This window comes from Scyliorhinus canicula, chromosome 29 (assembly GCF_902713615.1).
Source record: "Scyliorhinus canicula chromosome 29, sScyCan1.1, whole genome shotgun sequence".
Taxonomy (NCBI): Eukaryota; Metazoa; Chordata; class Chondrichthyes; order Carcharhiniformes; family Scyliorhinidae; genus Scyliorhinus; species Scyliorhinus canicula.
In genome coordinates, this window is record NC_052174.1 from 8,609,169 (window position 1) to 8,627,973 (window position 18,805).

At 52.1% G+C, this 18,805-nt stretch overlaps 1 protein-coding gene across 9 annotated transcripts in view; it reads left to right on the top strand.

Moving 5' to 3' along the window:
• Positions 1–18,805, top strand: part of LOC119958367 — a 93,300-nt gene that overhangs the window by 48,845 nt on the left and 25,650 nt on the right. For all 9 annotated transcript variants that reach the window (XM_038786838.1, XM_038786839.1, XM_038786841.1 and 6 more), the window contains 6 exons: positions 10,226–10,326; positions 10,667–10,793; positions 14,427–14,550; positions 17,279–17,406; positions 17,499–17,588; positions 18,271–18,336. In XM_038786838.1, the coding sequence (XP_038642766.1) occupies positions 10,226–10,326; positions 10,667–10,793; positions 14,427–14,550; positions 17,279–17,406; positions 17,499–17,588; positions 18,271–18,336 (636 nt within the window). The remainder of the gene's footprint in view (positions 1–10,225; positions 10,327–10,666; positions 10,794–14,426; positions 14,551–17,278; positions 17,407–17,498; positions 17,589–18,270; positions 18,337–18,805) is intronic.

Consider the following 18,805-nt stretch of genomic DNA (forward strand, 5'->3'; position numbering starts at 1 on the left):
CCCACCGCCTGCAGGGTCCCCTCCAAGCCACTCGCCATCCTGACCGGAACTCCCTCCCTAACAGCACCGAGGGTGTGCCAACCCCACAAGGACTCGTGCAGTTCAAAGATGCAGCTCACTGCATTCTTAAGGGCAGCACGGTAGCATTGTGGATCGCACAATTGCTTCACAGCTCCAGGGTCCCAAGTTCGATTTCGACTTGGGTCACTGTCTGTGTGGCGTCTGCACATCCTCCCCGTGACTGCGTGGGTTTCCTCCGGGTACTCCGGTTTCCTCCCACAGTCCAAAGATGTGCAGGTTGGGTGGATTGGCCATGAAAAATTGTCCAAAATTCTATGATTAACCTAGGACAAAAGTTCGGCGCAACATCGTGGGCCGAAGGGCCTGTTCTGTGCTGTATTTCTCTATCTCTATCTAACTGCCACCTCCTTGTGAGCAATTTGGGCGAGGCAATAAATGTTGGACAAGCCAGCAACATCCACATCCCATGAGTGAATAGAAAACAATTGGGGCGGCTTTCCGAGATCACTTCCGTGGGAGACCAGAAACTAGGGCACTAGAATAGAGCGTTCCCCTTTGCACTTCCATGTCGATGCCGCAGCCAATTAGATTTGACTTGCCAACCAGTCCTCGCGCACCCTTTTCTCCTGTAGTGTAAATTGGCGCAGGACTTTGAAATTTGGAGTTCTTGCATTTGTCCTGATGAGTGCAAGGCGAGAAGCTTTGGCAACATTCCTGTCTTTTCAGCAAAACCTCTTTCAGCCAGAAGAGCGAGGTTGGGGAACTTGCTACCACAGGGACTGGGTGAGGCAAATAGCATTGATACATTCAAGGAGAACATAGAACAGTACAGCACAGAACAGGCCCTTCGGCCCTCGATGTTGTGCCGAGCAATGATCACCCTACTCAAACCCACGTATCCACCCTATATCTGTAACCCAACAACCCCCCCCCCCCCCCCAACCTTACTTTTTTTTAAGGACACTACGGACAATTTAGCATGGCCAATCCACCTAACCCGCACATCTTTGCGGTTAGGAAGAATCTTGTCTGGAGCATGAACGTTGGCGTAGAGCAGATGGGCCGAATGGTCGTCTTTTCTGTGCTCCTTTTCACGTGCCTGAAGAAGCTTTTACAGTCCTCGCTAGTTTGCGTTGATTTTCTCTTTTCCCTTTCTTGATCGGTTTCTTGGTCCTTGTGTGCCGGTCTCTCAAATGCTCCCAATCGTTGGGCTCACCACTTTTTGTGGCACCTTCTAAACCATTTCCTTTTATGTATTGCAATCTTTAATTAATTATCTTTAACCGTGGTTGATTTACCTGCCCCTTTGGGTGTTTGTGCCTCAGGGGCATGAGGTAGGTCTTTAAAAGAGGAGATAGAGGTTGAGGTCACTTTTGAGGCTCCTGTTAAAGGAGGCGGAGAGGTTTAGGGAGGGAAACATGGGGGCCAGGCAGATGGTCGCCACGGCCTGATTTTAAAATTGAAGATCTGCAAGTATCCAGAAAAGAGGTTGCTGAGATCTCCCGAGTGTCAAGGGGCGGGAGGAGGTTACGGTGATGGGGAGGGATTAAGGGGGAGAAAAGAGATGAGGTTTTCAAAACGGAGGCCTTAACTGGGGACGGCTGCACATCAGCAAGCACAGTGGATGATAAATGAATAAGTGGGACTTCATGCCAGATAGGAAGTGGTTTCCAGGTCAGTTCAAATGCCCTGTGGGTGGACCAACACCACAAGGACGTCTGCAGTTCAAAGAAGCAGCTCGCTCCAACCTTCTTGATAGCCATTGGGGATGGGCAATGTACAGCAAAGCCCACATCCCATGAATGAATGAAAAATATGGAGGACTTTTGTGATACACCCGGTAACTAGGGAACTTGAGTGGGGATCCTCTACGGATTCCGGGAGGAACGTTTTTTACATCCACTCTGATGCAAGGGGCCGATCTCTGCAAATAAGAGGAACATGTTCAAGCCTTGTGCCTCCTTTTGAATTACCCGGGAGCTTCGGCAGTCTATACTTCCCCTTTGTTTTCCCATGGCAATGCCACAGCCGATTGGGTAAGACTTGCCAACGCCCTTTTCTCCTGGAGTGGAAATTGCTGTGGGACTTTGAAATTTGGCGTTCTTGCATTTGTCCTGGTGCGTGCAGACCAGAAGCTTTGGCAACCTTCCTGTCTTTTTAGCAAAACCTCTTTTAAGCCTGAGGTTGGGGAACTCGCTATCGCAGGGAGTGGGTGAGGCAAATACATTCAAGGAGAAGCCGAAGAAGGTTGGGAAGAAGCTTGTTTGGAGCATGAACGCTGGCGTAGAGCAGATGGGCCGATTGGTCTCCTTCTGTGCCGTAATTTCAAATAATCCTGTTGTGCTTGGTAAATGGGTCCGGTTAATCAGCAATCACAGTTTGCGGGGGTGGGGGGGGGGTTGCTGTACAGCTCCGGATGCCGGACTGGGTGCTGCCCTCTTTTCGAGAGGGTCACGGGCAAACAGCTGGGCAGTCGCGGTTCCAGCACAGCAGGACATCACGGTTAGAAACACCACAGCCGAAGACCGAGCTGATGCCACGAGCTACCGACCGGCTGATGCCCGTCGAGCTGTTCGATTCAGTGGTGGTTGCTTTGGGGTATTTCTGTTCAGGCGCGCGAACCAAAACCGAGCCAAAAATTAAGTACTTCCAAGCCGATGAACATGGCCTCCACTGCAAGAGGAGCCACGGTGTCTTGCTGCTGCTGTGTGGTCGTTGGTGAGACCACACCTGGAGCATTGTTTGCAGTTTTGATCTCACCGAAGAAAGGGAATACTCTCCGTAGAAGGAGTGCAGTGAAGGTTCACCGGACAGAAAGGTCGGGTCGACTCGGCATGTTTTCACCCATTTTAGAAGAATGAGAGGGGATCGCGTTGAAACGTCTATGGCTGGATGCAGTGATGTGGATTCTTCTGGAAGTGGGGGGGGGGGGGGGAAGCAAGGATACCGGGTAAGCCATTTAGGACTGAGATGAGGAGAAATTTGTTCACCCAGAGCGTGGTAAATGTGGAGTTCTCTGCCCCCGAAGGCTGGTGGAGGTCAAATCACTGAATATGTTTAGGAAGGAAATAGATGGGGGCGGCATTGTGGCGCAGTGGGTTAGCACTGCTGCCTCACAGCGCCGAGGTCCCGGGTTCGATCTGCTGCCTCACGGCGCCGAGGTCCCGGGTTCGATCCCGGCTGTGGGTCACTGTCCATGTGGAGTTTGCACGTTCTCCCCGTGTCTGCGTGGGTCTCGACCCCACAACCTAAAACGATGTGCAGGGTAGGTGGATTGACTGTGCTAAATTGCCCCTTAATTGGAGGGGGGGGAAAGGATTGGGCACTTTAAATGTTTTTTAAAAAGGAAATGGGCACCTTTTAGCTGCGTTGGGCTAAGGCCTGCACAAATGGAGGGGGAATTCGCCCTGTACAGTGCTTCAATGCGCAGAGTCCTCCCCCCTATTTCTGCCCTTAGTTCCTCCTCCCATTTTTCCCTTGTCTCATCCAGGGGGTAGCGTACCTCCTCCGACAGTCACCCGTGCACGTCTTCACAGTTTCCCTTCCCTAGGTCACCCGCGTCCAGCAGTTCTTCGGCTAATGAATGCCTTGATATCTGGGTGTACATCGTCGTTTCCTTATGGAGGAAGTTTTTGACCTGCATGTGTCTTAGCCCATTTCCTTTTGGCAATTGGAATCTCTCCATGAGTTCCCCCAGGGTCGCTACTGTCAACCTTGTACATGGCCCTAACGGTCAGTGTCCCCCTCGTCCTGTATCCACCGTTTGAAGGTGGCGCCTATTATTGCAGTGAACCTGTGGTTGTTGCAGGTGGGGGCTGTGGTGGACACTTTGGTTCGACCGAAGTGCTGTCTCACCTGGTACCATGTCCAGAGCATGGCTACTACCACTGGATTTCCCGAGTGCTTGGTCAGAGGGGATGGGAGTGTGGCTGCGACTAGGGCTTGGAGGTAAGTCCCTATGCAGGAACTCCCCTCCATCTTCACCCATTCTGCTCCCGGTTCCTTTACCCATCCCCTCACTTTCTGCTATGGCTGCCCAGTGATAGAACTGCAGGTTTGAAAGGGTCAGTCTTCCCATGTTTCTTTTCCTTAGTCGGATCTTTTTTGGATCCTCCTGATTCTTCTCCCCCCCCCCCCCCCTCAAAACCCGCGCGCGCGCACACACACACACACACCCACCATGATTAGTTTGTTTACCGTGTTGAAAGAGGCCTTGGGGATATAGACGGGAGGGATCTGAACAAGAATCTGGGCAGTAAGTTCATTTTGATTGGCATGCTCCCTGGGCGTGGGAGGAATTGCTTCATCCCCGAGTCTCCCTCGGGAGAGCTCGGAGGTGTGCAGTCCCCGGTAGAAGGCCTCGTTGACCCTTTCCGGCATGCCAACTAGCCTTCCACTGCTGTCCCTAACCTGGGATATCTCCCTCCTGGCTGCCTGCATTCCCAGCTGGTGAGCCAGTAGATGGTTGGCTTTGTCTCCCGTGTTTGTAGAAGGTCCCCCTCTGTCTGGGTAGAGCTGGTGCTTGGCTTTCCCAGTGGAGAGCCGCTTGTAGTTTCTTCCTCTCCGCCTGTAGCTCTACGGTCAGGGCTGAGCAGTACCGCCAATCCACCTCCCGGATTTCATAGAATTTACAGTGCAGAAGGAGGCCATTCGGCCCATCGAGTCTGCACCGGCTCTTGGAAAGAGCACCCTACTCAAGGTCAACACCTCCACCCTATCCCCACAACCCAGTAACCCCACCCAACACTAAGGGCAATTTAGCATGGCCAATCCACCTAACCTGCACATCTTTGGACTGTGGGAGGAAACCGGAGCACCCGGAGGAAACCCACGCACACACGGGGAGGATGTGCAGACTCCGCACAGACAGTGACCCAAGCCGGAATCGAACCGGGAGCTGTGAAGCAATTGCGCTATCCACAATGCGACCAGCTCTCGCCGCCCCCTCCTTCCTATCTTTGTGAGCATTGTACGCAACAATTTCTCCCCCTTAACCACCGCCTTCGGCGCCCAGAGTGAGGGTGAGATTCCCCCCGTTCTGGTTGTTGGTAACATGGCTGTCTTTCTAACCAGGATTTTTTTAAAAACATATAACTGCGGAGGTCACACGCTAACCCAAGCTGTAACCCCCGACTCCACCAAATACCTGATATATCTGAAATTCCTACATTCATAACACCCAGAAACGCTCATTCTTTCTGTCATCACAATCCTGTCTGAAGGAGCTTGCTGTGCACAAATTTGGTTGCCGTGTTCCCAACATTATAATGCCTTGCAAGTGGAGAATGAACACTCGAGTGAGGCGGCCTGCATCAAAATACTTTTTGTTGTCGATGGAAGCAGTGAGGACGTGACCCACCATCGGTCTGCGCTTTCTAACGGGGAGAGAGATGAGCGAGGGAAGTGGGGGATTAACGGTGCCTGACGTAAATTTTGAAAATATTATTCGAATGCTAAACTGCAGTGCGCTCAGCCTCGAGAGTCTGAAAGAAAAGTTTGCTTTATAACGACGAGCTTGTGTTTTTTTTTATTATTAAATAAAATATCCTTTGTCTGGACCATTGTTGGCTTGATGAAAGCTGACGGGCGTCAGTGTTGCATGTAACACGGGATCAACTGAGCCTTAGTGTGGCCTGGTTTCCCCTGTTATTGATTGGCTCAGGAACTGGGCGCGGTCTGGGGTCCTTGGAGCATGTAATCGGCTCCTGAGCCTCGAGGGCTGTGCAACAGGATTCGGCTAGTCCGATTGGAATAGAATGCAATAAGAGGAATGCATTGGTTGGGAAAGGTAGTCCCCCCCCCCCCCAACAAACCAGAAGGATCAAGCAACAATTTTCAGTGTTGGATCTATTGCAAAATCAGGTTTCTCTGAGCAGGGTTGAGCCTGAAAGCAGGTTGCAGAGATTTTCAAACCGCTGCTGATGATTGCAGTGAGCAGAATAAGAATTGGAATTGCGTATGGTGACTGGAGGCTGTTTTTGATGATTACAGTGAGCGGAATAAAAATCAGGATTCCGTGTGTTGACTGGAGGCTTGCTCGTGAAACAATGTCTGGGAGACGGGAAGCGCAGGCGGAGAGGCTGGATGCTGAATGTGCTGAGGAGGCACCGCCTGGGGCTGGAGGCCACGGGGGCAGGGCGGAGGCCTCGTGTCCGGAGAGTCTGCCTCGAGGGTCTGAAAGGGGTGAGATTCCAAGTGCCCCCATGAAGGAGGCGGAAAACGGAGAGGGGAGGCCGGTTCTGCACACTGAAGTCGCTGCTAGCAGAAGGGAAATCTTGCTCGGTGAAACCCATGGTGAAGCAACAGGAAATGGAGAGTGCATGGTGGAATGTGCACAGCACTCTGGACAAATTGGAACAGCATTGAATGACACAGCACCTCGCAAATCAGAGAATTTCAGGCCTATCGCTAACAACGGACACCTTGAAAATTCCTCCCCAAGTAAATTGCAAAGTGAAAATGTGATGGCTTTAAAGACCAAACTTTCTGGGTCACAAACCTCCGATATCGAAGCCGGGAGGTTAAACCTTCCTGGAGCGGCCATCTTGGAGACTGAAGCGGCCATCTTGGAGACTGAAGCGGCCATCTTGGAGACTGAAGCGACAGGGACAGACCACTTTGGGTCATCCATTGCTGAACCCAATTCTGGAGGAACAAACCTTCCCACGTCCTTCATCTCTGAGCTTGAACCCAAAGCGGCCGATCTTCCTGGGTCAACTGTTTTGAAGACCAAGGCGACCGGGGGAAAACTTTTTGGGTCGTCCATGTCGGAACCTGACGCCGGAGGGACCGGCCTTCCTGGATCGTTCGTCGCAGAGACTGATGGTGATGGGGCAAACCTTCTGGAGGTAACCAGCTTGGAGACCGACGGAAGGACGAACCATCCTGGATCGCACGTCTCCGAGCCCGAAGCTGGAGGGACAGACGTTCCTGAGCCAGCCATCTCGGCAAGTGAACGCGCCCCGTCTTTGAAATCACAGCTGCAGCGGATGGCAAACGCCGGTGGGCTGTGTACATCCCCGCGGGAATCTGAGCATCGGAACGTGGAAACGTCAGTGACCTCCAATGGGCAGAGTTTAGAAAACGGGGGAGGCGTGCTGCTTTTACCTCCAGCCGAGTTCGGTGTTTGTGACTTGGAGACGACGGGGGCTGATTTTAAACTCTTGGAGGAGCACTCCATTCGTCAGGAAACATCAGCTTTAAATACCTGTGTGGACTCTGCGGCTTCTACAAGAGAAGAACGTGCGGGAGAGCGGGTGAACGTTTTGGCCAAGTGCTGGTGTGCCGCTCTCGGAGCGGAGGGGAATTCCCGGCTAGCGTTGGAAATTCCTTCCTCGTTGAGCATCTCCGAGACCGAGGCAGCAGTGGCGGATTCTGCGTCCGAGGTTGCAGCCGGAAACCAGGGTGGAAATGCTGCGTTGAAGCTGAGGGATGTCCAGCTGGGAATGCCGGCAGGCGAGCAGGCAGTCCAAGGCGGCACAGGTGATGGAGCTGGCGCGCCCGCAGCCGGGGGCAGCCAAGGGGAGCTGAGGGACCCGGCGACCCGCAAACGCTCGAGGCGGAGGGGTCGGAGGAGAGGAAGGAAGTCCTGTTCCTGTGTGCAAGCCGGCTGTGAATCGAGGGGTACTGACGCCTCGCCTGATGTTGCGGCGTTAGACGGGGGTCAGCAGACGGCAGGGGTAATGGTTCCAGTTACTGCTGCGGTGCAGACCTCTGGTTGTGGAGTGAAGGAGTCGTTCAGTGAAGGGCCCCGTGATGTTAGAGCAGATGACACCAAGTTTGTGCGTGTGAAGATAATAAACTGCAATCAAACGGACCATCAGACTGAAAGTAAGGATGTTTTAACTTTTGAGGCCCAGAAATGTTTAATGTACTTCTAAATACGTCAAATTGTAACACGCGTTTAGGAGCAGGAGGAGGCCATTCAGCCCCTCAAGCCCATGCTGCCGTTCAGTAAGATCATGGCAGACCTCCCTGCCCGATCCCCATATTCCTTTGTATCCAAAAATCTATCTATCTCCGTCTTGCATGTGCTCATTGACAGGACATGCACAGTTCACTGGGATAGTGGATGCCAGAGATTCACACTTGAGTGTTTAGGGGGGGGGGACCAATCACAATCGACTAAACGTTTTAACCTGTGACTGCCGCCGATTTCTTGAATCTCTCAACTGCGTGGAAACGTGTCCCTCCCAGCCAATCTACTCTTGTCAAACCTCTAGGCTTTTGTTTTGCTTCGATGAGTTTCCATGAGATCACCTCTCCGTTCTTTTAAACCCCAGAGGATGCAGACCACCCCCCCCCCCTCCCCCCCAGCAGTAGAGGCTTACGGACCGTTGACCTGCCTACTTGCTGTAATAATAGATTCCCATGTTGCTCACGTATGCCCGGCAGTTAAGGAGATGGAGCAAATTACCTATAAAATATTGCGAATGATCCCTTGTTGCTTCACTCACTTGATCGAGCTGTTGTTTTGTTTTGGAGTATGTGCCACCTATTTGTCAGCTGTCCACTTTAAAGTCATGTGATCGATTGTTGTGAAAAGTCACATCCTAAGGTCCCTCCCAGGGTGATTGTTTCTTTATATATTGGCAACGCTCAGTGAGGACATGACTGACTTTCCTCTTGCATTCAACTGCGCCCGTGCTCCTGTGGCACATGTTGGGAGCCCTTGCCAAGTTGAGGCTTGGTCCTCTCTCTGCGTTTGGATTGATTGTCCCTGCACCGAGACGGTGCGGACGCTGCTTATGGGTCCATCAAACCTTCCCGTGTAGCCCGGTCAGGAAGCTCCAAAGGATCAGAGCAAGGCCATTCAGGCCCTCCAACCTGTTCTGCCCATCATGCTTCAATTTGTCCATCCACCCACCTTGGTTCGAAAGCCGTGCCTAACGAGGGCAATTGGGCAGCACGGTAGTGCAAGTGGTTAGCACAGTGGCTTCACAGATCCAGGGACCCAGGTTCGATTCCCCACCGGGTCACTGTCTGTGCGGAGTCTGCACGTTCTCCCCGTGTCTGCGTGGGTTTCCTCCGGGTGCTCCGGTTTCCTCCCACAGTCCAAAGATGTGCCGGTTAGGGTGGATTGGCCGTGATAAATTGCCCTTAGTGACCAAAAAGTTAGGAGGGGTTTCGGGGATAGGGTGGAAGAGAGGGCTTAAGTGGGTTGGTGCAGACTCGATGGGCCGAATGGCCTCCTTCTGCACTGTATGCTCTTAAGAGGCGGCGGGTTGCCGGATAGTCTTTGGACCCAGAATTTAATCAGGTGGACATGGGCAAGGTGTTTGGCCTTTTTCTGTGCAGTGTGGAGCCGAACTGGACAAGGTGCTTGCAATAATCGAAAGTTTCTGCCCTGCTAACGATTGCAATGGAAAAGAAAAGATCTTCTTCCTTCATGACTTGTAAGAGATGTTCTATCAAATGCTGACCCTGGAAAAGTCCACCTCAAATGTACCAAACCTCTTTCCATTCTCCGCCTGCAGAATTCCACCAGGTTCTGTCCTTCCCAACACTCCCATTTTATGCAATTTCCAACCAGCCTTTTCCCAATGGTTCTTCTGCTATAGAATGATGATGGATCTCATTCCTTCTCGATGGGCTCTCATTGCACAGAATATAATTGAATCTAATTATATTCCCCTTCGCTCCAGTTGTGCAGAATCCCGATGCATGTCTGCCGTTCCAGATAATCCAACTCGGTGGATAAAAAGCGCCTCCATAATAATCTTTCAACAAGGGTAGCACAGTGGGTTAGCACTGTGGCTTCGCAACACCAGGGTCCCAGGTTTGATTCCCGGCTTGGGTCACTGTCTGTGCGGGGTCTGCACATCCTCCCCGTGTCTGCGTGGGTTTCCTCCGGGTGCTCCGGTTTCCTCCCACAGGCCAAAGACGTGCAGGTTAGGGTGGATTGGCCGTGATAAATTGCCCTTCGTGACCAAAAAAGAGGGGTTACGGGGATAGGGTGGAAGTGAGGACTTAAGTGGGTCGGTGCAGACTCGATGGGCCGAATGGCCTCCTTCTGCACTGTATGTTCTATGTCTAAGTGCAAAATATTTCCAGGTTAAATCCAGCAATCCATGTGCATCACTGCTGTTCATTGTCGGTGTGCTGTGCCGTGGGGGCCTGTGGTGGTCAGAGTAATGCATTGCTCGAGATTGAGATTTGCACACCGTGCTGATCTTTCACGAGTTATTTTCCGTTTTCCATATAGGAGCTGTGCAGACTGAGGCGGGCGTAGAAGGCGGCATCATTTCAGAACCCTTGATGGTGGGTGACGAGACAGGTGGAATGATAAAGCTGGAAACGGACAAGGTAAAATGCACGTAGCGTGAGCGGTTAGGGACTATTTCCACTGTTGCGATGGGAAATGCTCATTCCTCGGTGTTGCTGAACAAAATACTTTTTCCCACAAATTTTCTCTTTCTGTCACCCCTCGTGTGTCTGCGGCCCTGTCCTTAGACCGTTCTCTGGACTTGCTCCCTCCCATGCTCACCCCCTACTCCCTCTTCCACTCTCCTCCTCCTCCTCCTCCTCCTCCCCCCCCCAATCACGCTGTGCATGGACAGCCTTCTACCTCGCATGCTGGTAACATTTATCAAACTCTCTGAATTCTGGAGGTGACCTTTCTTTTCACACCTATCTTGACTTCCAGGCCGAGACGCTAGAAGCCGTTGAGGAGGTTGAAGGAGTGCATGACCAGACTGAAGCGATCTCAATTAATCTGGATCAGGAAGTGGAAGATCAGGATATGGAGAAAAGCGAAGAGACGCCCAAGTCAGGTAACCGAGCCGAAGCGGAATTGAACCCGGGACCCTGGCGCCGTGAAGCAACAGTGCAACCCCCTGTGATACCGTGCAGCCCATTTTCCCCCTGGTTCCCATTGACTCCAGGGCTCCTTGATGCCACACTTGGTCAAATGCTCCCTAGATGTCAAGGGAAGTCACACTCGCCCCACCTGGAATCCAGCTCTTTGGTCCATGTTTGAACCAAGGCTCTAATAAGGTCACGAGGGGAAGCTCAGAAGAGCAGCTTGTTGCTGAGTAAATAAATGCCACTTGATGGCACACTCAACAACAATTTGCATCGCTTTGCTGATGATTGAGAGGAAGCTACTTCCTGTGGGCAATTTTCCATGTTGCTGGATAGATGCCAGTGTTCCACTGGAGCAGCTTGGCCACGGACACGGCTAGTCCTGCCAGGATGTTGTGAGGACCCCTAGCCTTTGCAGTGTCCAGTGCCTTCAGCCATTTCTTGATTATTACATGGGAGCGAATTGACTTGGCCAAAGACTGGGCTGTGATGTTGGGGACTTCGGGAGGAGGGCAAGATGGATACTCACTCTGCCCATAGCAGAATGTTGAAAATGCACGACTGTGCTGCGCACCCCCATCATTGTGGAAGGGATATTCGAGGAGCCTCCTCTTTAGATGTTCACCACCATTTGTGTCCAGATGTGGCAGGATTGCAGAGCATTGATCTGATCTGTTGGTTATGGGGTTGCTTCGCTCTCTCTCGCATACTGTTCGATTCCGTTTTAAAATCTATTCCTGGGATGTGGGTGTCGCTGGTCTGGCATTTATCGCCCGTCCCTAATTCCCCTTGAGAAGGTGGTGGGTGAGCTCTGCCTTGATCCGCTGCAGTCAATTTGGTGTAGGTACACCCACAGTGCTGTTAGGGAGGGAGTTCCAGGGTTTTGACCCAGCAACAGTGAAGGAACGGCTGATATATTTCCCAGTCGGGATGGGGAGTGACTGGGAGGGGAACCTCCAGGTGGTGGGGTTCCCAGGTATCTGCTGCTCTTGTCCTTCTAGATGGTAGAGGCCGTGGGTTTGGAAGGTGCTGCCTAAGGAGCCTTGGTGAGTTGCTGCAGTGCATCTTGTAGACGGTACACACGGCTGCCGCTGTGCGTCGGTGGGGGAGGGAGTGAATGTTTGTGGAAGGGGGAGCCAATCAAGCGGGGCTGCTTTGTCCTGGATGGTGTTGAGCTTCTTGAGTGTTGTTGGAGCTGCGCTCATCCAGGCAAGTGGAGAGTATTCCATCACACTCCTGACTTGTGCCTTGTAGATGGTGGACAGGCTTTGGGGGTGTCAGGAGGTGAGTTACTCTCCGCAGGATTCCCAGCCTCTGACCTGCCCTGGTAGCCACAGTATTAATGTGGCTGGGTCCAGTTCATTTTCTGATCAATGGTAACCCCCAGGATGTTGATGGTGCGGGATTCAGCGATGATAATGCCATTGAATGTCAAGTGACAATGGTTAGATCATCTCTTGGAGATGGACATTGCCTGACACTTGTGACCGTGTTACTTGCCACTAATCACCCCCACATGGATATCCTCTTGAGTCTTTCTGCATTTGGACATGGACTTGAGTATCTGAGGATTTACAAATGGGGCTGGACATTGTGCAATCATCAATGATTATCCCCACTTCTGAACCACCGACGGGAGGAAGGTTATTGACGAAGCAGTGAAGCTGGTTGTGCCTGGGACACGACCCTGAGGAACTCCTGCAGTGACGTCCTGGAGCTGAGATGATTGACCTCCAACCACCACAACCATCTTCCTTTGTGCCGGGAATGACCCCAACCAGCGTAGAGTTTTCCCCCTGATTCCCATCGACTCCGTCGCGCTCGGACACCTTGACAGCACTCGGCCAAGTATAGCCTCGATATCGAGGGCAGTCACTCTCACCTCGCCACCGGGGTTCAGCTCTTTTTCCACGTTTGAACCAAGGCTGTAATGCGGTCAGGAGCTGTGCGACCCTGGCCGAGCCCAAACTGAGTGTCAGTGAGTAGGTTATTGCTGAGTAAGTGCCGCTTGAGAGCACTGGTCATGACCTCGACCATGCACTGAACACGTTTTCCCCCCTCCAACCGGGTAGCATCCTTAAAGTCGAAGCCCAAGAACAGCAACTTTATTTATTTAATATCTTACGGGAACAACACATTCCACCGCACTTCGCATGAGTCTATAAAACAAAATGTGACACTCGGCCAAATAACGGGATATTGGATCCAGTGACCTGAAGCTGGGTCAGAGGTGGGTTTTTAGGAACCTCTTAAAGAAGCACAGTGGTTAGCACTATGGCTTCACAGCGCCAGGGTCCCAGGTTCGATTCCCGGCTTGGATCACTGTCTGTGCGGAGTCTGCACGTTCTCCCCGTGTCTGCGTGGGTTCCCTCCGGGGGCTCCGGTTTCCTCCCACATGTCCCGAAAGACGTGCGTGTTAGGTGAATTGGACATTCTGAATTCTCCCTCTGTGTACCCAAACAGGCGCCGGAATGTGGTGACTAGGGGATTCTCACAGTAACTTCATTGCAGTGTTAATGTAAACCTACGTGTGACAATAAAGATTATTATTAAGAAAGAGAGAAAGGTCAGGGAAGGGAACACAGCCTGGGGCCCAGGTTATTGACAGTGTGACTGTCAGTGCTGTAGCAGTTAGAATCAGAGATGCCGAAGAAGCCAGAATTAGATGTAAAGTACGATCCCTCCAGTGCAGAAGGAGGCCATTTGGCCCATTGAGTCTGCACTGACCCTCTGAAAGAGCAACTACTGAAGCCCACTCCCACACTGTAACCCCACCTAACCTGCACCTGGACACTAAGGGACAATTTAGCGTGGCCAATCCTAACCTTTTTTTAAATTTAGAGTACACAATTCAGTTTTTCCAATTAAGGGGCAGTTTAGCATGGCCAATGCACCTAGCCTGCACATCTTTGGGTTGTGGGGGCGAAACCCACGCAGACACGGGGAGAATGTGCAAACTCCACACGGACAGTGACCCAGAGCCGGGATCGAACCTGGGACCTCGGCGCCGTGAGGCAACAGGGCTAACCACTGCGCCACCGTGCTGCCCCAATCCTCCTAACCTGTACATCTTTGGGTTGTGGGAGGAAACCGGAGCATCCGGAGGAAACCCACGCAGGCACGGGGTTTTGAGTTTGCACAACAGATGTGGTCGTAGGTTCAACGGCTCGTTGGTCATAGGGTATGATTATCACTTTGGGGTTTCTGCGGAGTGAGGCCGCGAGAGGTTTCGGGTTCAAATCCTGGACGAGCCCAGATCTTGGGGTGGCACGGCGGTTAGCTCTGCTGCCTCACAGCACCAGGGGCCCGGTTTCAATTCCGGCTTGGGTCACTGTGTGGAGTTTGCACATTCTCCCCCGTGTGTGCGTGCGTTTCCTTTGGGTGCTGCGGTTTCCTCCCACAGTCCAAAGATGTGTAAGTTAGATGGGTTGGTCATGATCAATTGCCCTTAGTGTCCAAAAGGTTAGGTGGGGATAGGGTGGGGCCTGACTGTTTCAGAGGGTTGGTGCATACTCGATGGGCTGCGTTTAGCCTCCTGTTGTACTGTCTGAATTCTCTTCTATGTGTCAACTGACCTTTTGCTTTCTCTGCCCCTCAAACAGCGCTTCGGCTGATTCTGAGTAACCTGGATTCCTCGAAGAATTTTGGTGAGCTGCAAATTGCTATCATCAGCTTCTTCATGATAAGAAGGCTCTCAGTCACCTCCATCAGTCTGAAGAAATCCAGGTACAGCCGTGCTTCTGACTGCTATTCGGAGAATGCCTGCTAGCACACGTGTCCGTTTCCACTTTTTATTTTGTCTCCTTGTTCCCTTTTACTTATTGATAGCCGGAGTAAGTATTATTAGTAAACGGTTTGCGTGTCCCTCTCTGGTTGTGTAGCAAGCAGTTCTCTTTTGAAGTGCGAGTTGAGTCGGGAACATTAGGGACCTTCAAGCGGCTATTGGCTAGGTCGATGGATTACGGTAGAATGATGGGGCGTAGATTAATTTGTTCTTAATCTAGGACAAAAGTTCGGCACAACATCGTGAGCCGAGGGGCCTGTTCTGTGCTGTATTTTTTCTATGTTCTATATAACTCCCTGAAAGCGTGTAATGTTTTGGCCTCAACTACTTTCCCTGGCAGTGAATTCAACAGGCTCGCCACTCCCTGGGTGAAGACATTTCTCCTCCTCCTCCTCCTCAGCTTTACCCCCCCCCCCTCCTCAGACTGTGACTGCTGTCTGTGCACCCCCCCACAAACTTTCGCTGCCCTCCCTCTAGAGCAAGAACAGCCTTCCTCCCATAAGGAGGCCAAAACTGCCCACAATTCCCCAGGTGTGGCCTCACCAAGGCCCTGTACAATTGCAGCGAGACACCCCTGTACTCGAGGGAGGCAAATGGTGTGTTGGCCTTCATCGCAAGGGGATTTGAGTACAGGAGCAGCGATGTCTTGCTGCATTTGAAAATGAAATGAAATGAAACTCGCTTATGTCACGAGTAGGCTTCAATGAAGTTCCTGTGAAAAGCCCCTAGTCGCCACATTCCGGCGCCTGTCCGGGGAGGCTGGTGCGGGAATCGAACCGTGCTGCTGGCCTGCTTGGTCTGCTTTAAAAGCCAGCAATTTAGCCCAGTGAGCATTTATTAATATAGTGCCTTTAGAACTTAGCGCAGTACGGGCCCTTCGGCCCTCGATGTTGCGCCGACCTGTGAAACCATCTGAAGCCTATCTGACCTACACTATTCCATTTTCATCCATATGTCTATCCAGTGACCACTTAAATGCCCTTAAAGTTGGCGAGTCTACTACTGTTGCAGGCAGGGCGTTCCACGCCTCTACTACTCTCTGAGTAAAGAAACTGCCTCTGACATCTGTCCTATATCTACCACCCTTCAATTTAAAGCTATGTCCCCTCGTGTTGGTCATCACCATCCGAGGAAAGAGACTCTCACTGTCCACCCTATCTAACCCTCTGACTATCTTGTATGTCTCTATTAAGTCACCTCTCGGCCTTCTCCTCTCTAACGAAAACAACCTCAAGTCCCTGAGCCTTTCCTCGTAAGACCTTCCCTCCATACCAGGCAACATCCTAGTAAATCTTCTCCGAACCCTTTCCAAAGCTTCCACATCCTTCCTATAATGTGGTGACCAGAACTGCACGCAGTACTCCAGGTGCGGACGCACCAGAGTTATGTACAGCTGCAGCATGACCTTGTGGCTCCGAAACTCAATCACCCTGCTTATAAAGGCTAGCACACCATATGCCTTCTTAACAGCCCTATTAACCTGGGTGGCAACATTCAGGGATTTATGTACCTGGATGCTGAGATTTCTCTGTTCATCTACACTACCAAGAACCTTGCCATTAGCCCAGTACTCTGCATTCCTGTTACTCCTTCCAAAGTGAACCACCTCACACTTTTCCGCATTAAACTCCATCTGCCACCTCTCAGCCCAGCTCTGCAGCTTATCTATGTCCCTCTGTATCCTATAACATCCTTCAGCACTATCCACAACTCCGCCGACCTTCGTGTCATCTGCAAATTTACTAACCCATCCTTCTAAATGACAAACAGCAGTGGCCCCAAAACAGATCCTTGCGGTACACCACTAGTAACTGAACTCTAGGATGAACATTTGCCATCAACCACCGCCCTCTGTCTTCTTTCAGCTAGCCAATTACTGATCCAAACCGCTAAATCACCTTCAATCCCATGCTTACTTATTTTCTGCAATAGCCTACCGTGGGGAACCTAATCAAACGCAAAACAGCCCCAGCAGGGACTGTCAAACAAGGTGGAGACACTGAGCCGCAGAAGGAGATAGTGGAACAGGTGACCAAAAACCTGGTCAAAAAAAGATCGATTTTTGAGCAGCACTTTGTAGCAAGGGAGAGACTGAGCGGTCCCGGGAAGGAATTCCAGAGCTGGAAGGCCCGGCCACCATTTGGTGGAGCGGATAAAATCGGAGATGCTCCGCAAACCAGAATTGGAGGCGTGCAGAGATCTCTGGAGGGTTCTGGGGCTGAAGAAGGTTACAGGGATCCGGCCGAGCTGGCGGAGGACCACAGTTGATAGAATTTACAGTGCAGAAGGAGGCCATTCGGCCCATCGAGTCTGCACCGGCTCTTGGAAAGAGCACCCTACCCAACCCAACATCCCCACCCTATCCCCATAACCCAGTCACCCCATCTAACACTTAAGGGAAATTTTGGACACTAAGGGCAATTTATCACGGCCAATCCACCCTAACCTGCACATCTTTGGACTATGGGAGGAAACCGGAGGAAACCCACCCACGGAGAACGTGCAGACTGCGCACACAATGACCCAGCGGGGAATCGAACCTGGGACCCTGGAGCTGTGAGGCAATTGTGCTAACCACCATGCTGCCCTAATGGATGTTTCCTGCCTAGTAATACAGTCAATTCCTCTCCATCTTCCAACCTTATTCTCGCTCTTTTCCGCATCCTGTAGAAAACGTGGCCACGTCACCTTTGTCTCCGGAAAGGATGTGAGCAGAGCGCTGAAGTACGATGGGCAGCAGCTCCTGGGTCGTGCCCTGCAGTTGCGCAGACCACAGCGGGTTCAGAAACCTGTGGCAAGTAAGTTAAAGGCCTGCTTGACGCTGCGAAAGGATGTGTCCCCGGGTGACGTTGTTTATTTCTCTAACCAACGCAATTATCTCTTTCGCAAGTCGTCAAGGGGAGGAAACGAAAGCTGAAAGAGTCCGACCGGGAGTCCGCCAGTCCCTCCTCTGCCAAAATGAAGAACGGCCGCAAATCATGTACGTAATCCCGTTTGGAATCTTTCAGAGCGGTGTTGAGTGAATCACAGTGGGATGGTGGAGTTGACGAGTGCATGTTGGAATTTTGGTGAGCGGTGAATCTGAGCAGCTGCTTTTCTTTGCTCTGGGGGCGGGGTGGGGGGGGGGGGGGGGGGGGGGGGGTCCTGTAAACTGCGGCTCAGCCGGCGCCATTCCCGCCTCTGAGTCACGGGGCCCGGGTCTCGCCCGAGGGAATTTGCGCGCCGAGATTGTAGATGACGTTCCCGCCTCGGGACTGTTACGGAGGCCGGAAACCGGGCTGCCTTAAACCTGGGGCGGATCCCTCCTGGCGCTGTTCCAAAGCATTCCAAAGCAGTGCTGCATTCATCTATAAAATTCACAGGGCCGCTGGGAAAAGGAACGGGACGAGCTGAGTTGCTGTGGCAGGCGCAATGGGCCAAACGCTCCTCTCCCGACCTGTAAGCAAGTAAATAGATGACCATGGGCTGCCTTCCCCTTTTTTTTGTTGAGGGGGGAGAGCTGACTGGCGGCGATTTAACCCGAGGGGCAAGATTGCGAAGGCCGGGCCTTCGTGCATAACCTCAGCCAGCCCGCCCTGCAACCATTCAACGATTCTGTAAAGCCTGGTCTTCCTTTCCTGAGTGTGTCCTCATTGTTACTCCGCCCCTTATTTCGCCAACAGCCCTTTTAACCAGGATGGGGTCGGTGTCTCTGCTGAGAAAGAAAAAGAAGAAAACGCGAGAGCAAGGTGCGTACATGTTTTCGAGAAGCAGATATAGCACGTGGGGCGAAGGGGATCGAAGGATATGGGGGGCGGGGGGGGGAGAGAAAGGGGGGATTCGGCTCTTGAGTTGGATGATCAGCCACGATCATAATGAATGGCAGGACAGGCTCGAAGGGCTGAATGGCCTCCTCCCATTGTCTGTGTTTCTATATCGTTTATTCCTGAAATGAATACGTGTTTTCCTTGCCCCCTTTCTGTGTCGTTCATTGCACAGCAGGGAGCAAGGAGGCCATAGTGAACTCTGGTTGCAGCTCGGCGGAGAACGGGAAAAGTAGCCGCAGTTCCCACCCTGGATCACAGTACAGTGACTTGTGTGTCGCAAAGTTGACTTGAGGACCACATTGGGCAGTATAGTACTCACTTCTGCTCACTCAGCCTCTCGCCTCCATCACTGTAAGGACCTGGCAGTGAAATGGTGCCGGACCAGTGAGAG